The sequence below is a fragment of the Zingiber officinale genome, chromosome 2B (assembly GCF_018446385.1).
Source record: "Zingiber officinale cultivar Zhangliang chromosome 2B, Zo_v1.1, whole genome shotgun sequence".
NCBI lineage: Eukaryota > Viridiplantae > Streptophyta > Magnoliopsida > Zingiberales > Zingiberaceae > Zingiber > Zingiber officinale.
The window spans coordinates 15,719,353-15,741,846 of NC_055989.1; the positions used below are offsets into that span (position 1 = coordinate 15,719,353).

Below are 22,494 nucleotides of genomic sequence, written 5' to 3' on the forward strand. Positions count from 1 at the left end.
CTATAAAAAGCCGCTGTATTAAAGTAAATATCCTCCATCATTTACTCACTCCTTTCAAAATGTATGGAGTCATCCTAAAAGAAGGTGACAATTTTATTTTTAATGCAAGAACATAATAACATTGTAAAAGAATTTCCTTTTTTAGGAATTTAGAAAGGCTGATTAGGATTCTTATAAGCAAAAGGATGCTAACTTTTCGGGTTTAGAGTCTATCTCTAAAATTAGTCAGATATTTAAAAAAAAAATACAAGTGTGTCAACTTCCCGCCTATGAGAATTATGATTGTTGATTAACTTAATGACTATAATTAATGATACGGTGCATAATGGTAGGGTTCGATCGTTGGGAATTAAGGAGATGTGACAGTCAGAAGTCAAAAAGGCATGGTAGTAAGAAGTCAAGGAGACGTGACAGTCAGAAGTCAAGGGGAAGTGACAGTCAACAGTCAAGGAAACGTGGTTGTCAGCAGCTAGGGAAAGAAGAGGTAGGACCGTCGGGTGTCGTCAGACACAGGATGCCCGGTTGGGTGCTTACAGATCAGGATCCCAGATCTGAATCAGGATATGCAGTCAGAGTGATGTCTGACCTGCTCCAACTGGTCGAGTTTTCACAGCTTGGTCATACCCAAGTCTGGTTCTCTCAGTAGGTCAATTCCCGATCAGCTCTAGAGCGATCTCACCATAGCTGTCCCTGCCCCTCAAGACTTAGGCCCGGAGTTATACTTGACAGATCATCCCGAGCTGCCCTAGTCATACCCAGGCAAGACAGAAGGTGCTACACGACAACAAAGTCAGGGAATCATAACTGTCTGTCAGGGAATAACTGTTGTATGTCAGGGAATATTCCAATGGTTTGCAATCATCTACGAATGGAAACTTCTTCCAGTCTACAAGAGGGTGCCACATGTCCTCCATCACCAGACAGGTCCTAACACCCGACATATCCTAACATCAATCAGGTTACAGAGGTACGTATTGTCATATAAAAAGGGAGATCCTCTCCCTTATGCAAGTACGCTCTCTCGCACATTCGCACTTGTCTTCTACTTTTCTTTATTCTTCATACACTGTTCTTCTGGGGGAAAAGTATCTGACTTGAGCGTCGGAGGGCCTGTCCCGGGGGTTTTTCCTTGTTTCTACCCTCTAACGTTCCGTGTGCTTGTCTGAGTGTGCGCAGAGTTCGAGTACCGCCGACTCAGTTATCGTCGTCCGTCAGCGCCACGTGAGAATCCGTTGTTATGGGCGCATATGAGAAGGGTGTCCCAGTCATCTCTCCGTCAATGCTAGCAACAGCTCATCCATCCTTCGTCTAACTCAGATTCCAAACACGATTAATTAACATTGAGAAAACACCTATGCAACTTTAGAGTTATTCTTGAAAACAAGATTTGCTCTTTGTTCTTAGGCATCAAGGAAAGGGTATTGTTTATATATATATATATATATATATTTCTCAACCTATGCAACTTTAGAGTTATTCTTGAAAACAAGATTTGCTCTTTGTTCTTAGGCATCAAGGAAAGGGTATTGTTTATATATATATATATATATATATATATATCATGTTTCATTTGATTAATCCTGATTTTCTTACTAGATAATTTATCTAAAGTATAGCTGATGCGGAGCAACATAGTCTAGAGTTTTGTGATCGTTTTAATCGGCGGTCACGAATAAACTTTAAAAGGTCGTGACTTTTGATTCACATTAAATCACGAGACGTATGATCTATAATTAAATATCGGACAAAACATACAAGTCTTAACCAAAAAAGGAAAATCGTTTAATAGTTTGCGGTGCAATGGCGTGGCAGAGTTGACGAAGGGCGATGGCATTCCGAATTAACCCAATCACGTCGCTCACATCTTAGTATCTTAAATGACACATTGTGGCATATGAATCGATCGATGGCGTTTATCGATTGTGAAATTTGATTATATTTACTTTACTTTACTTGTATAATTATTGCGTCCGTTGAAAAGTATTTCTGCTGTCTCTGCCTGTCGATGTTACCTCTCGTCTTCTTCTCCGAATAATACAAGTCGTTTTTGAAACTTCAACTTATGGCACCAAATTTCTGGTCAAATTCACACTCTCCTTCTTTGTCGTCTTTCTTCTTCGATGTTCCATGAATCTTTAGTTTGGTGAACGCCTTTGATTGCTTGATTTGAAGAAGAAGAAGCAGCAGCAGCAGCGAAGAGCGTCATGGGCGGCCGAAAGGATCTGTTTCTGTTCACGTTCCTTGTTCCGGTGAGTTTGATCGCCGCCGCCGCCTGGAACTCCGGCATGGCGGCGGAAGGCAAACCTCGGAGAATTCTCCTGGACACTGACATGGACACCGACGATATCTTCGCCCTCCTCTATCTCCTGAAGCAGAACCGATCGCACTTCGACCTCAAGGTTTGTCAAGAATCGTCACCTCCATCACTTTCTGTATACTTTTCTTCACTCGTGGTTTCAGGCTGTCACGATCAATGCGAATGCCTGGTCCGATGCCGGCCACGCTGTGAATCACGCCTACGACATTCTTTACATGATGAACCGCGACGAAATTCCGGTGGGAGTCGGCGGCGACGGCGGAATCCTCGACGACGGCACCATACTTCCTGATGTCGGCGGCTATCATCCTCTGATCGAGCAGGTATCGACCACCGACTCGCCGCACTACTGTGCGGTGGCTGCCTAAACTTAGCCCCTTTCCTCGCTTTGCAGGGCACGTCGACTGCCAGCTACTGCCGGTACCGGCAAGCCATTCCCATAGGCGGCTCCGGCGGACGGCTAGACGTCGACACTAACTTCGGCTTCAGGAGGCGCCTTCTCCCTCAGGTTTGTCTAAATTCCTCAATAATCCGACGCCGTCCGTCTCGATCGGGCAAGAAGAGCACTCAAGTTGCATGGCATCAGGGTAAAAGGAGGTACGTCCCCCTGAAGCAGCCCACAGCTCAACGGGTGCTCGCCGACGCAATCTCCGCAGGGCCAACCACGTTGCTCGCGATCGGATCGCACACGAACATCGCGCTGTTTCTGATGACCCACCCTCGCTTGAAGACCAACATCGAGCACATCTTCATCATGGGCGGAGGCGTGAGGTCGAGCAACCCCACGGGATGCTGCCCTGTCAACGGAAGCTCTTCCTGCAAGCCGAGGCAGTGCGGCGATCACGGCAACTTGTTCACAGCATACGCCGGCAATCCCTACGCAGAGTCCAACATTTTTGGCGATCCTTTCGCTGCGTACCAGGTATTCGTTAGATTGTCCTGTTCTTGGTCGTGCGTGCACGTTGAGGGCTTGAAGTGGTACTGCAGGTGTTCCATTCCGGGATTCCAGTAACCCTCGTGCCACTGGACGCGACCAACACGATTCCTATAACCGAGAACTTCTTCGATGAATTCGAACGCAGGCAAGGAACATTCGAGGCGCGATACTGCTTCGAGTCGCTGAAAATGACTCGCGATACGTGGTTCGATAACCAGTTCTACACAGTAAGGAGATCCAGTTATTGATTGCGAGGGGTTTACGGATCGTTTTCTAACAATCGTGAGGTGGAGCAGAGCTACTTCATGTGGGACTCGTTTGCTTCGGGCGTGGCGGTGTCGATCATGAGAAACGGCGACGATTATGATGGAGAAAATGAGTTCGCGGAGATGGAGTTCATCAACATGACGGTGGTCACTTCAAACGAGCCTTACGGCGTGCACGACGGCTCGAACCCCTTCTTCGACGGACGTAGCGTTCCCAAGTTCAATCTGCAGAAACTGGGAGTGCATAGTGGGCATGTTCAAACAGGAATCGACGATCCATTTTGCATCCCTGAGGACGGTGGCAGAGGAAGATGTGAGGTAATTCAAGCTTCCGTGAGAAGTACGATCCCTTCTTCTTCTTCAATGATTCGATGGATTTCGTTGCAGGATGGATACACCAAGGAGGTAACCGGCCCGGATTCTGTTCGAGTGCTGGTCGCGGAGAGAGCGAAACCTAATCAGGATGTTCGTAGTCCACTGAACAGAGAGTTCTTCGAGAGCTTCTTGGATGTGAGTACTTCGGAGCTTGTTTCAGTAACAAACAAGCTTGGATCATCGGATTCATTTGCTCATGCAGGTTCTCAATTTCCACCGCCATTCAGGTCGATTCAACTGGCCGACGCAGTTTCCTTATTACAGAGAAACTCTGTATAAGCCGAATTTTGCAGGTCGGAGCAGGGGAAGGCCTGTGGTATTCGACATGGACATGAGTGCCGGAGACTTTCTTGCCCTGTTCTATCTCCTCAAGGCGCCTCGTGAGACGATCGACCTCAAGGGAATCTTAGTGAACGGCAATGGCTGGGCCAATGCCGCGACGATCGACGTCATCTACGACGTTCTTCACATGATGGGCCGCGACGACATTCCGGTGGGTCTGGGAAGTGTCACCGCTCTAGGCACTCCGAGCCTCGGCTGCAAGTTCGCACAGGCCATTCCGCACGGCAGCGGCGGATTCATCGACTCCGACACTCTGTTCGGACTGGCGCGTGGATTGCCCCGGAGTCCCCGAAGGTACACGGCTGAAAACTCCGTCGAGTTTGGAGCTCCAAGAGACACCGATCGACCTTCGCTCCGGCAGCCTCTAGCTCTGGAAGTTTGGCGGTCCGTTTCAGAAGCATCGAGTCCGAGGAACAAGATCAGTGTGCTGACGAATGGGCCTCTTACCAACTTAGCCAGCATCATTGCACGGGACAAAAATGCAGCTAAAATCATAGAGGTTAGACTTGGATTGACAAATTATGCTGCAGATTTCATAGGCTCAATTCATGTTCTTGCAGCGTGTCTACATAGTGGGAGGACAAGTCAGTAGTGGGGGTGTGAAGAATGAGACTGGAAATGTCTTCACCGTGCCCACAAACAAATTTGCAGAGTTCAACATGTTCCTCGATCCTTCAGCAGCGAAGCAGGTGTTCAGGTCCGACCTTTCGATCACTCTTCTTCCTCTCAGCGCTCAGCGGAAGGTGGCCTCCTTTAAGAGGATCCTGGAAACATTGAGACTTGAAGAAAAGACTCCTGAATCCAATTTCGTGCGTCGGTTGCTATCGTTGCTCCACAAATTACGACAGGATGAATCAAAACTTTACCATCATGTGGTACTCTCTTTTTTTTTTGGCCAATCGTTTAGAACATGATGATTAATTGTTCCAATGTTCAGATATTGCTTGTTTGTGTTCTACTACGTGCAGGACATGTTTTTGGGGGAACTCATTGGAGCTGTTTTCTTGGTCGATCATTCTAAGCTAAATCCAGTGATAGAAACAAAGCCTATTAAAATCTTAACCGGAAGCATGAGCGAGGATGGGCAGATTAGAGTCGACGAGAGACATGGAAAGCCAGTTGACATAGTAGATGATCTCGACAGCGAAGCATACTACAATGTGTTTGCGAGTTTGTTGGGTGACAAGAAGCAGTCTGCAGTCATTGGGAGCTATGAGGAACAGAAGAAGCTGTGGAACACTCCTCCTCAGTAAAGAAGTGATTTTTTTTTTCTGAATTCCAACTTAATTGTACGAGAGATCTTCATAGCTATTTATCTCTGAAGAGAATTACTCATTTCCTTACATGTAAAGCAAACAATCTCGTGTAATGTAATGTAATGTAGCTGTGGCCGTAGGTGAATATTCTTTTTTATAGTGTTCGTTTGTCTCTGTGTATGAATCTCGAGACATTTTAAAAAAATAGGACTGACCATGTTGTATAATTATCAAAAATGGATCCATCATTTTTTGTAATTTGTAGAATAGGCTTTCCTTATCAGGAATACACAGAAAATATTCCTTGTTTCTTTCACAACTATTACATAAGATATCAAAAAATAATATTAGGCCATTAGATTGATGAGCCCTTGATATGCTTTGATGATCGGGCGACCAGGACCCCTCATCATCTAATCAGACCTCGTTTGCGGAAGGGATCGGGTTGGCTAGGGAATGATGTAATCCTGAAAGACTCAGGCTCCACTTGGCTGAAAAATCTAGGTAGGCCATATGTTCGATCGTGTAAGTATCTTATGGTAGTTTTGATATGATCAACCAAGTCAAGTTAGATCCTGCTATATTTTGATGCACTATATCTAAGTATGCAGGAACTTAGGAACACAGGAAGTCGAGTGAAAGACGCAGCTAGCAAGTAGCGAGAAGGATGACACGAGAGAGAGTCAACGAACTCGGTGCGTTCGAGGGACGAGGTGCTGCGGAAGAGTACGTTGGCGGACGAGAAGGAGGCGCAAGGGGTTTCTGAGGAACGAGAAGTCGGAATGGAAGTTTGCTCGAGAAGGCTGGAAAATGGGTTCGGGTGAGCCCTATTTCGGATGACCGAAATCATCAAGCGAGCGGAGCTGGAGCAGAAGGCCTAGAGAAAAAATCAACCAGAAGTTGACTGTACTTCGGGCGCCCTGACCGCTCAGACCCAGGGCGCCCCGTGAGCGCCCTGGTCACGGGCTGAACCAACCCAGTTCGGGCACCGGACTGGGTCCGGGTGCCCGAACTAGAAAAATTATTGAAATGTCAACTGTCGCGATCCATTGTGACGGCGATAAAATTTTATCCCCCTTAGGCACATGGAACCCTTCCAGGTGTCCTGATCAAGGCTATAAATACAGCCTTGATCTTAGAAGCTAAAATCATCACTTGTAATCAATTCTATTTGAGTTTAACTTTGTAATTTAGTGCGTCAACTGCTGTAAGAGGCTTCTCCACCTAAAGGAGATTTGATAGGGAACTTTACTTGCCCTGGATTAGTAATCATCTGATTACAAACCAAGTAAACGATATGTCTCTTCCTTCTTATTTGTTAATTAGTTTCTTTTTATGCAAGTATTTTTTAAAATAAAGTTGTAAAGTTCGAGAAAGTGTGTTCATTTCTTGCAGGGCTATTTAGCCGGCTACCAAGGTTCCTACAAGTGATATCAGAGTCAGGACATTTCAAGAGGACTAATCGTCGATCGAAGCATAAGAAATGGTCGGACCGAGCATCTACCCACCTAAATGTTGGTTGGTCCTAGGAAGATCGTACCGGTTCCACTGTACAAAATTTTGTACAAGTGTCGAACCTTTCCTAAACAACCTATTGTGTTCTTTAGAAGTTAAATTAGGAATCGTAAACGGAACTTAACATTATTGATTCCAAATTTAATTTATCTGTTCTTAATGGTTTAGACTTAGATCACAAGCGAAACTTAACACTATTGATCCAAATCAACCTATGTTACAAATTCAATTAAATATCTATTTCAAAAATTGGTTCCCAGGATAAACAAGGCGAGTCACATGGCCTTCTTGGGTATGGGAGCATCCACCACTGCCTCGACAAAACCTTTTAACGAAATTAAATATTTAATTTCCTAAAATAATATTAGGTTTTGTAGGTGTAGCGGAGGCCGATAAGAGGGGGGTGAATTGCCTGAAAAAATAAAGTATACTCTCCTCGTCTTTCAACTCAAAAAGATAGCAATAATTAAAAATTAAACTTAACAGAAATAAAAAAAGAACTCAACAATTTACTTGGTTACAACGAAGACGGTTGTTAATCCAAGGCAGAAGAAAAATGTTCTGAAAAGATCTCCTTCTCTGAAGGCGGAGAAGCCTTTTACACAATGGAAAGCTCAGACAAGTTGCTAGGAATGACTATAGAGTTGAAAGAACAATTAATGAATAATTCCTAGCTCCAGGGGCCTTTATATAGCCGCTGGAAATTCTATCTCGGAGGTCCAAGGCGCCTCCAATAGAGATCCAAGGTGCCTCCAAGGGAGTGAGCGGATAGAACTCTATCCGTAGAGCAAACGGTCATTTTGACCAGATGAAGGCGCCTTCATCAAGCCTTGAAGGCGCCTTCAAGGTGAAGGCGCCTTCAAGCCATAATGAAGGCGCCTTGAGCAGTGTTTCCAGCACACTTGCTTCTTTGCTTCAGCTTCCGAAGTTCCATTCTTTTGGGTGATTGCGGCCAACCGGAATAGGGCTCACTCGAACCCAATTCCCGGCCTTCTCCTCGAGCAGCCTTCCTCCCCAGCTTAACGTCCCTTGAACACCGCGCACGTTCTTCTCGCCCACCGGTGTACTCTTCTGCAACTCTCTCGTCCTTCGGACGCACCGAGCCCGTCGGCTCCCTTCCCGTGCCGTCCTTCTCACTAGCTGCGTCTTCTGCTCGACTTCCTGCGCTCCTAAGTTTCTGCACACTCAGACACAGGGATCAAAAACAAAGCAGGACCTAACCAACTTGGTTGATCACATCAAAACACCCACGGGGTCTAACAGGTTTAACCAAAAAGATTAATCGAATCACAAATTCAAAAAATAAAAAAACACAAACACGAATTACAAATTCGAAAAACTAGAATATAATGCCTCTTGTGTTTGGAATTCTTATAAAGAAAAATAACTAGCATGATGCAGAAAACAATTACTAGTTATACCTTTTCTTTATATGCTAATAACCTCGAGATCTTCTGTCGTATTCCTCGCCTTGCCTTGGACGTCGTGTGGGTGACGATCCTCCAAGATGAACACCACCCAAAAGCCTTCTTCCTCCTTCTCTAAAATCCGGCCACCACCACAAGAGAACAAAAGAGAGCAAGGGAAAAAAGAGAGGGAGAGGGCCGGCTACAAGAGGAAGCACCAACTTGAGAATAAGAATTGATTAAACCATGAGGCCTCTCCTCCCCTTCTTTTATATTATTTGCCCAAGGCAAATAAGGAATGATTTTTTACAAAAATTAAAATCATCTTCTTGTTTTTCCTTTTCCCTTTTAATTTTTCCTTTTCTTTCCTCTTGATTGTTTCAATCATCAATCATGGATTGATTGGCCGGCCCCTTGCTTGGGCACCAAGCAAGGGTGGCCGGCCACATCATCAAGGAGAAAAATAATTTTTATAAAATTTTATAAAAGAAGAAATCCTCTTATAAAATTTTACAAGCTCTCTTTTCTATTGTGGAAGTTAAAAAATGAAAGTTTTAAAAATTTAAAACTAAGTTTTAAAATTTAAAACTTCTCTTCTAAAATTTCCTTTTTTAACATGGTTACAAAAATAGAAAGTTTCAAATTTAAAACTTATCTTCCTTTTTTCTAAAAACCATGAGGATGGTTAAAAAGGAAAGTTTTCAAACTTTTTTTTAAACCATGTGGCCTAATTCAAATAAGGAAAGTTTTTAATTTTAAAATCTCTCTTTTAAAACTTGTAGATTTATACAAAAAGAAGATTTTAAAAATTCAAAACACCCCTCCTATTTGAATTTATTGTGGCCGGCCCCTCTTTGCTTGGACACCAAGCAAAGGGTCGACCCCTTTGAGAAGGAATTAGCCGACCCCTATTGCTTGGTCACCAAGTCATGGGTTGGCCCCCTCTTGGACACTAAAAAGGGCTTTTCATCAGTGGACTTGAGGCATTAATGAGGCTACGACAGGGACCTAGAGGAGAAATTGGTTTTGGCCTTCCGATGAGCTTGAGTATCCCGTGTTCGCCCCGAACGCACAACTCAAGTTCATCAACAATAACTCATTCCACTAGAGAGTTATTATTGCACTACCGCACCAATCCCTAATTACATTATGGGCTCCTTCTTATCATGAGTGTGTTAGTCTCCCTGTGTTTAAGATATCGAATGTCCATTAATTTAATTGAGTTACTAACAACTCACTTTAATTAATGTCTTAGTCCAAGAGTAATACCACTCAACCTTATTGTCATGTCGGACTAAGTCCACCAGCAGGGTTTAACATGACAATCCTTATGAGTTCCTCTTGGGGACATTCTCAACCTAAATTACTAGGACATAGTTTCCTTCTATAATCAACAACACACTATAAGTAATATCATTTCCCAACTTATCAGGCCTATTGATTTATCGAGCTAAATCTCACCCTTTGATAAGTTAAAGAAATAAATACTAAATATATATGCTTGTTATTATACTAGGATTAAAAGCACACACTTCCATAATAACTAAGGTCTAGTTCTTTTATTGAGTCAGTATAAAAAGAACTTACCTAAAATGGTCTTACTCAATACACTTAGAGTGTACTAGTGTAATTTATTAGTCAAGATAAACTAATACATAATTACACTATAACTATTCCAATGGTTTGTTCCTTTCCATCTTAGCCGTGAGCAACTGTTTATAATTTATAAAGAACTGATAACATGATCTTCTGTGTGTGACACCACACACCATGTTATCTACAATATAAAATAAAATGCAGACTTTTGACCAATGTGATTCTTTTATTTCAAAAATAAATATTTACAAAAGCTAGACTTTTAGTATACACTCTAACACTAAATTCAAGGGGGAATTTGCGAACTGGAAGAAAAAGATGGAGGTATTTTTAAAATATATTTTGATTTGTTATTAATTATAAAGTTTGGTTTTGTAGCACAGATGGCAAAGAAGAATACCAATTGACAAAAAAGGAGCAAGCTGACTTCATGGCAAACGACAAAGTAGAGTTTCATCTACTTAGCATCCTACCATCTCAAGAAGTCAACCAAATCAGAACATACGAGTCAACCAACAAGCTCTGGGAGAAATTTCTAGAACTACATGAAGGGACATCGGAGGCAAAACTAGCGAGTTAGGATCTGATCCAGAACCAGATCAACAACCTCCGATTATAAGAAGGCGAATCTGTTGTACCACTCAAGAATCAAGGAACTCATCATCGGACTCACAAATCTCGGAGAAAAGATAACTAATCGAGATTCGCTAAGGTACTCGCTTAACGCATTTCCTAGGACTTCTGAATGGATATCCTTAGTAGATGTGTATTACATCTCTAAGGATCTAAAGGCAAGTACTTTAGAAAAGTTATTTTATACTTTTGAAGTTCATGAAACTATATATGCAGATTTGAAGAAAGAGCCCAAGCACAACATTGCCCTAAAGGTAAAAATGGATGAACCAGATTCTGAAATATCCCTTGACGATGACGAAACGACGTTCATGGTAAGAAAATTTATAAAGTTATTTAAAATTAATAAATTTAATCAAGTGCAAGGTAAAAGAAAGAAAAGAAAGATAAAATGCTACCACTACGACGAAGAAAGACATGTCAAAGACAACTACCCAAAGTTGAAGAACAAGGAGAAGAACAAGAAGCCAGTCTAGACAAAGCATCGAAATCTAAAGGCAACGTGGGACGAAATGTCATCCGAGTCGGAGATTGAAGCCCTCGCTGGACTTGTGCTAGTACCAAGTCATCAAGAAGAAGAAGACAAAGCAAGCTCATCCAAAATGAGCATCGATGAAGCGAGAGCAACGTCAAAAGGAAGCAGCACTACAGGGGGAGCTTTAGACAAAGGAGAGATAAATCAGGTACGGTCTCTATCTCCTGACCAGTTATTTAAATTTATTAAAATTTTATCAAAGAATTCTTGTCATTTAGAATTAGTGAATAAGAAGTTATTAAAAGAAAATAATGAATTAAAAAGGAACATTATCAACATCTTGTCGATTGAAAGATTTCGACAATATAAAAATGAAAAATGAAAAATTGAAATTAGAAATAGAAGATTTGAAAAATTATGCAAGCTCACAGGTTCAACAAGTTTGAAAATATAATGGACTAAATTGTCACTTTAGATATTATAAGGGCTAAATTAGAAAAATATCATAAAAATATATTTCGAGGAAATTTTTGATAAATCTGATAGTAAGGAACCTATATTGGATTCCAAAAGCATGCCCTAAAGTAAATTTTTATGCATATCTTACTTTTTTCTAATTTAACATTTTTTTCTAAGGATTGTCTATTTTTTTTAATTGTCTCATATAATTTCTGGTTGAAATTAATTTGATATTAATTTTTCAAGAAAGGAAATTTTATTACTCATCTATAGAAAAAATTTTAAATTTTTTTACCGTTGTATTTATTTTCTATGAAATTTTTAACAAAATTCGTATTCTTTGATTTAAAATTATCTTGCAGTGTTATTTTAAAAATATTTATTTTTTATGAAACTTTATCCTTTTCTCTATCTAAAAAAATTTTTCTAAAATTTTTTTGTCATGAATTTTATATGAATTATTTATCTAAATATAAATTTTTAATATTAAAAATTTTTAAAATTGTAATTCTTGAAAATTTATTTTTTCTATAAAAATGCATGCTCTGATACATTTTCAGAAAATATTTTAAGATTTTTTTATTAATAACTATTTTTAATTTTTTTTTAAAAAAATGTGTTGAAAAGAATTTATTTTTGTTTAACATATATATATATATATATTAAAAAAATCCAAGTCTAAAATTTATTTTATTTTATTTTTTAATATATTTTATAAATTACAAAATCCAAGTTAAACTTCCTAATCTTTTCTGGATAATAGTCATTTTTTTAACCCTTAGACTTTATTTCATTTCCTGTTATTTTTCTTGAAAAACCTCTATTTTTAATGTGATTAAAGGGGTAGAAGTGAAGATTAAGTCTAGGTAGAGGGTAATTATCTAATTTTTTTTACACATTTTGCACTTGCAAAATTTATTATCTTACTGCTATTTGCTTCTTGATTGCAAAATTTTTACGAAAGATGAAATTTTTACGAAATACCAAATTTTTACGAAAGATGAGCAAATTTTTAAGAAAGTAGATTAACAGTAAACAAGAATAAATTGACAGTAAATAGTACTAATTAACAGTAAACAGTAATAATAAACAGTAATAGTTCTTAAACAGTAATAGTAAAATAGTAATAGTTCTTGGTAAAATAGTAAATAGTAAAAGAAAAATACAGTAATAGTGAAGTGCAGAAATAAAGTAGATAGTCACAATACCGTGATAGCACGGTTAAATATATTGACTTTTTAAATTTTTACTCTTTTGTTTTTTAATAAACTGCTTTCTTTTCTTGTTTGTTTTCCAGGGAGCCTCACCTGTTCAGGACCTCACCTTTCAATCAGTGCCCCGACTTATGCGTAAGATTTTGGGTTGTTACCCTTCTTACTTAGCCCGCACAGGTCTTATATGATTTTGGTTATTCCTGATATAGTTACTGTTCACCTGTTGGTTACTAAGACAAGGACTGAGGAAAAGAACCAAGACGAGAGAGACAGAATATTTTTGAGTCTAAACTTAGATTGTCATTATAAAACAAGCAACAAGCATAGATCTTATTTAGTAGAGAATTTTTACAGAGAGTTACATAAAATTTTTACATAAAGATAGCTTACATAGAAAACAACATATATTACATAAAGGTACCGAATTTTTATATAACTTGACAGAGAAAACTTACAAACACACTTGAGCACACTTGAAGAACAGCGGGAGAGTATGGACAGTAGTGAGTGCAGTGGGGCAAGTGGATGCTTCAGCAAGAGAGTTTTGGGGTCCTTTTATAAGCGGAGGAGAGAGCTTTTCTTGGAGGAGAAGGAAAGTAGAGAAAGAGAGGGGCCTGAAAAGAGAAGGCTTGGTGACGGACAAGTGGAAAGCACTAATAAATGGAAAGGGGGTCTGGCAAAAGAAGGGTTTAGTTGTGTGTGTGTGTGTGTGGGGGGGGGGGGGCAGATGGCTTCGTTTTAGGTGGGTGGACATATTGGCTGGTTGGCAAAAAAAACGTCAGGAATGACGTTTTTTGTAGATGTTACTGTAGTGTTGTGTTTATGGGAGAGGACGTCATGGATGACGTTACTTCATTAAGTCTCCATTAAGTTGTCGAGGTTATTGTCACTAGTAAGGTCCAGAGAGGGAGTTTGTGAACTTCCGGCTAAGTCTGGCTGCATTGTTCTGTGGAGTGCTGCTCTATATGCTCTAGCAGAGAGGACAGAGCTGGCTAGTCTCTTCTGACAGTATCTTTCAGTTTTTCTTTTATAATGTTGAAGCAATGTCGTATACTATGTTTTGAAGGAGAAAGGGAGGAATCTAGTTCCCATATCTTTTGGCCAATAGATCTTCTCAGTGTAAGTTTCTCCTACTAGGAAGTAATTGTCTGGATCTATCAAGCGATCCCAAGCCCAATTAGTTCCTTATACTGATGCTCTCCAATGCTTTAATTGATCTTCAATAGTAGGGAGAGCTTCCCAATGGCGATCGGGGTTAGATGCGTAATCTTCAAGTTCTGTTTGGATACCCCCCGACTTCATTGATATCCAGCTTAACCAGATGTTTGGCTGGTTCAATATTAAGGTTAAGTCATTCCGGTGGAGGGCTGTCAAAAGTACATACAACAAACGTTTCCTCTTCTTCGAGGGCCAGAGAAATAATAGTACCAAGCTTTTTAGGAAAATCTTTAACAGAATCTGGATCATGTACCCAAACTTTGTATAGTAGTCCGTAGTCCATCAGAAGAAAAGGAGTGATAAGCCTTCCTTTGTATGAAATTACTTTATACTTTTCATAGTTTAAGTTGGCTTTTCAGAAGGAATATAGCAACTGGCATGGATATCCGTATTTAGCAGAGTCTTCATAGGTTGGCCCAATTTTCTGACATTTAAGTTTTGGGCCAAATTCTGCTTCATAGGTAATAGTTATCCCAGGAGGGAGATTTTTGTGAAAGGTCTTTTGTGCTTCACATAATTCAAAAAATGTCTGTAGTGTAGATTGTTCTTCTAGGTTCTGAACGTAGGAGTTGATATCCTCGGGTATGGTGTTGGGCAGACCCAATATATGGGCTGCGGATGTTTTTTGAGCAAAAGTTGTAGCAGCTTGTTCTTTTAACTGGGCTAGTGTTAGATAGTTGGCCCGTTGTGGTTTCTTTTCTTCTAATGTTGTGGAAGAGGAAGGAGACCCATGAGTTCCTTCAGTAATTTGTGCATATGTAGGAGGCTCTTCTGATTGTGAGCTAGTTGGCACTATAGTTGTTGTTTTTAATAAAGTGCTAATAAAGAAATTAGCACCAAGTTGAGTTCTGGTAGCATTAAAAGCTTCTTCAAGTGAATAATACCTTTTGAAGAAAGGATGTTCTAGGCCTTGTATGGCCATATTTGTTTCCTCCCAAGTAGCATATACCCCAGCTTGTGGCCCAGAAAAGACTACATAACAAGAGAATTTCATGCTTGCTGGCTTTTGTATAGTTGTTAGAAAATAGTTTGTTAAAGCATTTATGACTGCTATCTTGTGTCCTGAGCTACTAGGGATGGTAGGAATGTGTCAAATGTTATCTATCAAACAGTGTTGAATGTGATCTAGTTTGTCTCTGAATAAAGAGCGAAACTGATCTTCTTGCTGTGTAAACTGTTGTAATTCTTGTGTTCCAAATCTTAATGTTTTAGTAGCAACGAGGTGCGTACTTTCCTTGGTCGATCCATTACCTAAACAGAAAATGTTAGTGGAGTAAACGAGATAAAGTATCAGCTAAAGAATTGTTAATTCCTTTTATATGTTCCCAGTGAATGCGTAAACCTTTATTAATAATAGTATCTATGAATTTTAGTCATCTCTTAGTACTTAATTCTTTTCTTAATCCTTTAGTTTGTTGACTATACTTGACTATAGCTTCGCAGTCGGTTCGAATGGTGATTTCTTGCTTATTACAAATGAATAATCGGAAGGCTTCTAGACAATGAATAACTGCTAATATTTCAAAATCTAACGAGGTAAGATGTCCTTTTTCTTGAAATTTTCCAGAGGCATATCTGCATAAGGTTTCTGTAGTTTTAGGGTCATACTTGGATGTTTTTCTAAATAAAATTCCTCCCCATCCTGTTTCACATCCATCTGTTTCGATGACTAAGTAATCAGCATCAAGTGGGAGTGTTAACATGGGAATTATTTTTACTAACTCTTTAATCTATTTTACAAGTGCTATATCTTGTTGATTAAAGTGTTTTTGTCCTGTTAAGGAGGTTTTGTTGTATAAGGGGCTGTTGATTTTTCCTATATTTTTTAAATAAGGTCTAGCATAATTTAGGAGTCGTAAAAAGGCTCTTAGAGTTTTAGTGTAATCTTCCATCTTATCTGGAAAAACAAGGATTTTAGCAGAGATATGAGGTTGAAGGGCTATTTGTCCCTGTCCTATCTCTGCTCATAAGAAATCAATATGAGTAGTAGCTATTGTCATTTTCTTTCGAGAAATAATCAGACCATGTTTTTCAAATAAGTTAAATATAATATGAAGATGAACACAATGCTCTTGTTTAGTCTTAGAGAAGACTAAAATATCATCTATATATACACAAGTGAAGAGAGAAAAATCTCGAAAAATGTCATCCATTTTCCTTTGGAATATTAGAGGAGCGACCTTGAGGCCAAAAGGCATAACAAGCCACTCAAAATGTCCCTCGGGACAGGAAAAGGTTGTCCATTCAATGGACTCAGGATGCATTTTGACTTGCCAAAATCCTGATTTCATGTCAAATTTTGAGTACCATTTTAAGTTTTGGATTTTATTTAAGAGTTGGTCTTTGTTGGGGATTTTATAACCGTCTTCTTGATAATTATCATTTAGTCTCTTGTAATTAAATATCATTCTAGATTGGCCACGTTTTTGTTTTGATCCTTTATTAACTATAAAAGTTGGACTTCGGTGCCTAGATGTAGACCTTTGAATGGCTCCTAAAGTTAAGAGTTGGTTAATATGCATTTTGCATTCTTCAGTTTCTCAATTTGTATATTTTAAATCTTGGGCCTTAATTGTAAGGTCTGGATTAATGATTGATAGTTTGCAGTATACTTTGTCTCTGTCCCAATATTTAGTAGGATTTTCTCCAATTATTTCTAGTTTTTCTAATCTAGAAATGAGAGAGTCTAAATCAGGTTATGTGTGTTTATTAATTGAAGTAACTGTTGTGAAAGTATAAGATTATGTGGGATCCAAGTGTCATCAGTTATAGGGCTTGACCAGCCAAGTGAGGCTAGTTTTCCGAGTCTTGGTAGTCAGAAAAAGCTAGGGCACAGGTCTGGTTATCCGGTTGTGCCTTCTTACTGGGTTGTTTACAGACATTTTTAGGAGAACATTGACAAGATGTGTTGTCTGAAGGTAGGAGTTCTATGTGGGATTTTGTAATTAAGGGATGGACAATAGAGAGATAGTCTGATACTATTGGGGATATTATGGGTGAGGAAAAGAACAGAGCATAATCCTTAGTTAGAAGATAAGCTCTATCTGATGCTACCAGAAAATTTAAACCTAGGATTAAGTGAATATTAGGATGTAATAGTGGTTTAATTCATAACTTAGGAAGTGAGAGTGGTGTGCCGTATTTACCACAGTTGTCATAAAACCTTAGATGGGTGTTAGTAACAAATTGTGTGCAAGTTAACTGTTGGCCATCAAATTGTGTACTTAGTAATGGTTGTGATGCTGTTTTTATAAAAGTTTTTGGTAAGACAGAAAGAAGTGTATTTTCATCTATGGTGGAGTTAGTAGCTCCACTATCTAAAAAGGCATGTAGTGTGAATTCATGGCCATGGATATTTACCAAACATTTGACTCTAATGTCTAGAGTTTTTCCTGTATTACATATACTAGAGGCTTTTATAAAGACTAGATCTCGATCTATTATATCGGCTGGTGTAAGTTGTAAACCTTTACCTTTATCAAGGGTAGCCTGAGAAGAAAAATGTGGAGGAAGGTTTTCTTTTATTTGTTTATCTAGGGTCTCAATTTCTGTTTCTAATTTATTAATACGTGTTTCTAATACAGAAACTCTTGTTTCTAATAAAAAATTTCGAGTGCCTCCTTTAGAGAGATGGCTTATGGGTATCGTAATAGAGAACAGTTGTTGAAGACAAATATTATAGGCTTATTTTTTTACATATTTTGCAGGTTCCTCTTTTATCTAAAGATGGATAATAGCTACAAAAGAAACAAGGAATGTTATCAGTTCTTGTTTTGAGTATCCACTCATGTAGGCAGTTAAGTTCTTCTGTAGTCTTATTGTTGAGTTGTTTAAACATTAGATTTGTATCTGGAAATGGAAAGTCATCCCATAATTCATCTAGATTGTCTAGTGTATCATAGGGTATGTAATTTTCAGGATCTAGGTTATACTGCTGATGCGAGGGTTGCAAGAAAGAGTTTACAAGACTGTAATCAGAAGAAGGAACAACTTCTTCTATGTCATCTACAGAAACAATAAAGTAGATGGAGGATGTATCAGAAACGTCTGATTGTACTTCTATTAAATCTAGATTTGTACAGGTAACTAGTTTTGCTTCTCGGGTATATAAATTCTTTTTATTTGGGCAGGCAGAGGATAAATGACCCGGTTCATTACAGGCAAAACATGTGATAGTATTGACATATGTCTTCTTTGGTTTGAACTTCCGTACATGTTTTTCTTTATTTAAGTAAGGTTTCTTTTCTCGACTTTTTCTAAGATAATAAGTCTTTTTAGGTTTTATTGCCTTTGGCCTTGTTACCAATTTTCTGTGTGTTCTTGATGAATGATTTAGTCTTGGTCTAGGTTGGGTGAGGCCGTATTGTTGATGGGTATATATCTGGCTACAAAATCCATATTGTTGATTTTTTAATTGCTTTTGTATGTGGATATAGGTACATTTTTCTTTAAGTATAGAAATAATGTGTTGAATTCTTACTCCAATGTTATCGTATTGTGGTGCTACATTCATGTCTGTCCAGGCTTTATGTATTTTATTTCCTAAGTCTCCTGGAAGTTTGCTAAAAAGTCTTTCCCCTAGTTCCGGGTTACAATAGTTTCCCGAGACTGCTGTTAATGCTAGAAAGTCATTACAAAAAGGTTTAATCCAGTTCCAACTAAAGAGTTGTAATTGTTCTAAGTCTCTCATAGGTTCTCTTTGTCTTATATCCAATCCAGTATTAGCATCTCTGGCGGTAAACAACCTATGAATTGTATAGCAAAAATTGAGTATGTTATTTCCTTGTGATGTCATCCTGGCTACTTCCTCGGGATATGTAGTTTTATAGGCTTCCCATGCTGCTCTAGCAACATCACCTAGGTAATTTTCTCCTACTCTTATCATGGCTTCTCCTGTTTCTATGTGTAGTTCATGTCTAGCTTGATAATCTCTTTTAACAGAGACTATCCACTGTTCTAGATAAGTATCATAAAGTTGAGGATCATCGTATTCTCCAATATTTAACAAGACCGAATTTTTGCCAAAATAAGTAATTTCAGGTGGTCTTCTTTTTCCTATTGTTCTTAATAAATGATTATTATTAGTATATGAGATAATCTTTGTTCTTGGGGGATGTCCTTCCCCATAATCCATAGTTCTCATAGAGCTTTCAGAGTATCTTACTTGTAGCGATTGTGGTCTGAAGTTACTAGTGCTACTAGATTCGGCTGGATTCATTAGATTTACTGTTGAGAAGTAATCTTGTTTTTTAGCAATTATGTTATGCTTTTCGTCGAAATATAACATCCAGTCAGGCTCTAATTTATGGTGTAAAAGGTCAAAAGTTTCTAATTCTTTTAAATCTTCTTTAGTGAAATAGATGGCTATTTCAAATGGAATGTAAACATATTCATTTAGATCGTCATAAAATAAATAATTATTTTCCGCATTATTGCTTATAGGAGTTTCCAGTATGCTATATTCAATGTTCATTAAATTCATATTAGTTTGATTTTCTTCATTATTTTCTTCTTGTGATGTTGAAGGTTTATAATTATGAAATCTTACTATAGAGCTTCCATGTCTATCTTTATAAATAATGGATTCTGTTGGTTATAAGGTTTGTGGTTTATTGTTTAATTCTAAATTAAGAGTCTAATACAATCCTGCAAGTAATGTTGATGAGAAGTCCTTAGGTTTGAGGAAATAAATGTCTTTTGTCGTAAGGGTTTCAATAACATTAGTAATTTGAACTTTAAAACTATTATTAGATTATGTCTATTTGAATATTATGTCTTTGAAAGTCTCCATACCCTCTGGCTTGTACTGAAATTTTAATATATTCTATAAAGTCCAGGATTGTCATATTGAAGTTTGGACAGAAATAGGTAATTCCTAAATTGCTATTCATATCTACTTCAATGAGTCCAATAACTACCTTATCATTGTCAGAAAATCTTGAGTCGTAAAGGGCTAAAAATACTTTAGCTCCTATACTTTTTCTAGTAAGTCCTCTTAGTCCAAACACTATTAATCCTAGATGTATGTAGTGATGTTTTCTTTGTAAAAGTGTTCTTGCCGATTCTTCTGTCATGAGTGTAAATCTTTCTTCATCTCCATCTGGTATATGAAATGGTTGTGTTCTGTGATGCCTATAAAGTCATATAGAGAAGGATAATAGTCCTTGATTATATATTCTTTTTGGGTTTAAAGTATTTAATTGTTCGTTAGAAAAGTGTATAAATTATGTTCTATGTCTATAAGTTCTTCTAATTGGTAAGTAGCAATATTTGTTGAAGACCTCCTGAGTATTACAGATAAGTTTTTATTTGGTTGTCTTAAAGTTTGTGATAATCCAGAAAAACTTTCAGTTTGTTTCTTTGTTCGTAGATTCATTTGAAATGACATCTTGAGTCTTATAAGTAAGAAATTTATAAGTAGTAGGTTGTTGTCAGGTAACTATTTTTCCTAAAGACAATTTACTAAGGTCTTTGTTAATACTTTCAAGAGTTTCTTTTAGATTACTTGTGTAAGTATCTTTATAGATATGATTTTCGAGAGTAAGTAGTTGAGTTTCTAATACCGTGAGCCTATAATGTAAAGAAGTAGTGCTAGTATGGTGTTATTTTGTTGTACTAGTACTTGGTCGCCTTGATTTACTAGATGAGCAAATTTTTAAGAAAGTAGATTAACAGTAAACAAAAATTGACAGTAAACCGTACTAATTAACAGTAAACAATAAACAGTAATAGTTCTTAAACAGTAATAGTAAAATAGTAATAGTTCTTGGTAAAACAGTAAATAGTAAAAGAAAAATACAGTAATAGTGAAGTGCAGAAATAAAATAGATAGACATAATACTGTGATGGTACGGTTAAATATATTGACTTTTATATATATATATATATATATATATATATATATATATGATCGTCGACATCATTATAACATGTATAAATTTAAATTAACTAATAATTTACTTGATTCACAAGATGACTCAGTTTAAATACTAACAAAATAACTAAATAACTATGTGATAAAAATTATTGAAACTTTTGATTTGAACATAAACGTCAAAAATAATCTTCTAAAAATTCTTGATTCTACATAATAACAAACAATAATAACTTATCATTCTGAAAAAAAAAATGATAAAATATTACTGATGACTAATTAAAAATAATTAAATAGGTATTTTAACCCTAACTTGTAAAAGAAGAAAATAACTTAAAATCTTTTTAGCCTCCGAATAAATTTTAAACAATATTTTTTTAATCAAATTGATTATAGATTTCACCCAATAAATAACTAAATATTCTTTGATTTGATATATAACCTCTCAAAAAAAATATGGAATCGTCACATCAATGATCCCCCTAGAGTCAATCCCACGGATATAGAGGAAGGTAAATACAGGTACACAACTAAAAACGTATAACCGGGACGCTAACCCCAGGCAATACACCCTAAGAATCGAACCCTGGACCTTTCGACTACGAAACCATGCACCCCCAGTTGTGCTACACCCTGGGGACGATATATAACCTCTCAAAGCTTCTATCAATTATAGTCTGATCCTATTAATCAGGGGCGTAGCTACATTATGAGAAGAGGGTGCGACCGCCCCCTCTGAAATTTTCAAAAAAAAAAACATTAATAGTATATATTTGAAAAGTCCTCACCGCTATTTTCATCGATTGATTCACTATCGTTTGTATTGGAAGATTGAAATTGGTCACATATTTAGAAAACTCTTGGCCTATGCTATCCATTGGTACCACTTTTATAAAAAAAATTATCGTGTCTTGAAATGTTAATATTAAATTAAAATATATAATAGTAAATGGATAAATTAAATGTAGAACACAAAGTGAGAGCGCTAAATTAAAATTGGATCGGATTTGAACTAAATCAAACAGATAGACACACAGATAATGATTATGTTGATTTAAATCGGCATTGATTTGGTTGAGTTATGACCGAAGCAAATTTAAAGTTTAAACGAGTTCGATCGATTTAAAATTAATTATGGTAATTTTGAGAAAATTTTATCTTACACTTTTTCCTCTCTACACACTGCAACCTCCGTCGTGTCATACGCCATCATCGCTATAGGAATGCTAAATATTATGAGAAAGCAATATAACAAATGATTTTTCAAATTTAAGGCATAGATAAGATTTAGAGATTGGTAGATCGTTGTTTCAATTAGAACATAGAGCTATGGTCGAAAATTTTAAGTTTAACATCATTTTTGACTCCTTAAATTTAAAATTAGATTTTAAATTGTGAAAATCAACCAGTACTAATGTTTGAATTCTTTGAAAATAGCCCCTCCTAGTTTAAAATTCTGGCTACGCCACTGCTATTAATCATGCTACGATTCCACCAATCTTGCTCTAATTCCACTAGAAAAATAATCTTGTACGATTGAGGATCAATTCGATGTTCTGGATCACACGATCCAGGATTTGCAAACATGGCCTGAGACTTTTATATAGCAGG

General features: G+C 37.6%; 1 protein-coding gene across 2 annotated transcripts; it reads left to right on the forward strand.

Annotated features, from left to right (window-relative positions):
* Positions 1–2,054: 2,054 nt before the first annotated feature.
* On the forward strand, positions 2,055–5,650 carry LOC122045391. Of its 2 annotated transcripts, XM_042605598.1 has the most exons (11): positions 2,055–2,399; positions 2,461–2,640; positions 2,712–2,825; positions 2,904–3,239; positions 3,305–3,481; positions 3,551–3,838; positions 3,908–4,030; positions 4,098–4,122; positions 4,189–4,736; positions 4,798–5,112; positions 5,206–5,650. In XM_042605598.1, the coding sequence occupies exons 1-11, from the start codon at positions 2,205–2,207 to the stop codon at positions 5,488–5,490; spliced, it is 2,586 nt and encodes an 861-aa protein (XP_042461532.1). In that variant the 5' UTR covers positions 2,055–2,204; the 3' UTR covers positions 5,491–5,650. The 2 variants fall into 2 exon arrangements, with proteins under 2 accessions (XP_042461532.1, XP_042461529.1); XM_042605595.1 differs by having other exon boundaries at positions 2,056–2,399; positions 4,098–4,736.
* The last annotated feature ends 16,844 nt before the right edge of the window (positions 5,651–22,494 follow it).

Coding starts and splice junctions, on each gene's coding strand:
- LOC122045391 (XM_042605595.1), top strand. CDS start 2,205: ATGGGCGGCCGAAAGGATCTGTTTCTGTTCACGTTCCTTGTTCCGGTG. Junction 4,031..4,097: donor TCTTCGAGAGCTTCTTGGAT/GTGAGTACTTCG, acceptor TTGCTCATGCAG/GTTCTCAATTTCCACCGCCA. Junction 5,113..5,205: donor CAAAACTTTACCATCATGTG/GTACTCTCTTTT, acceptor TACTACGTGCAG/GACATGTTTTTGGGGGAACT.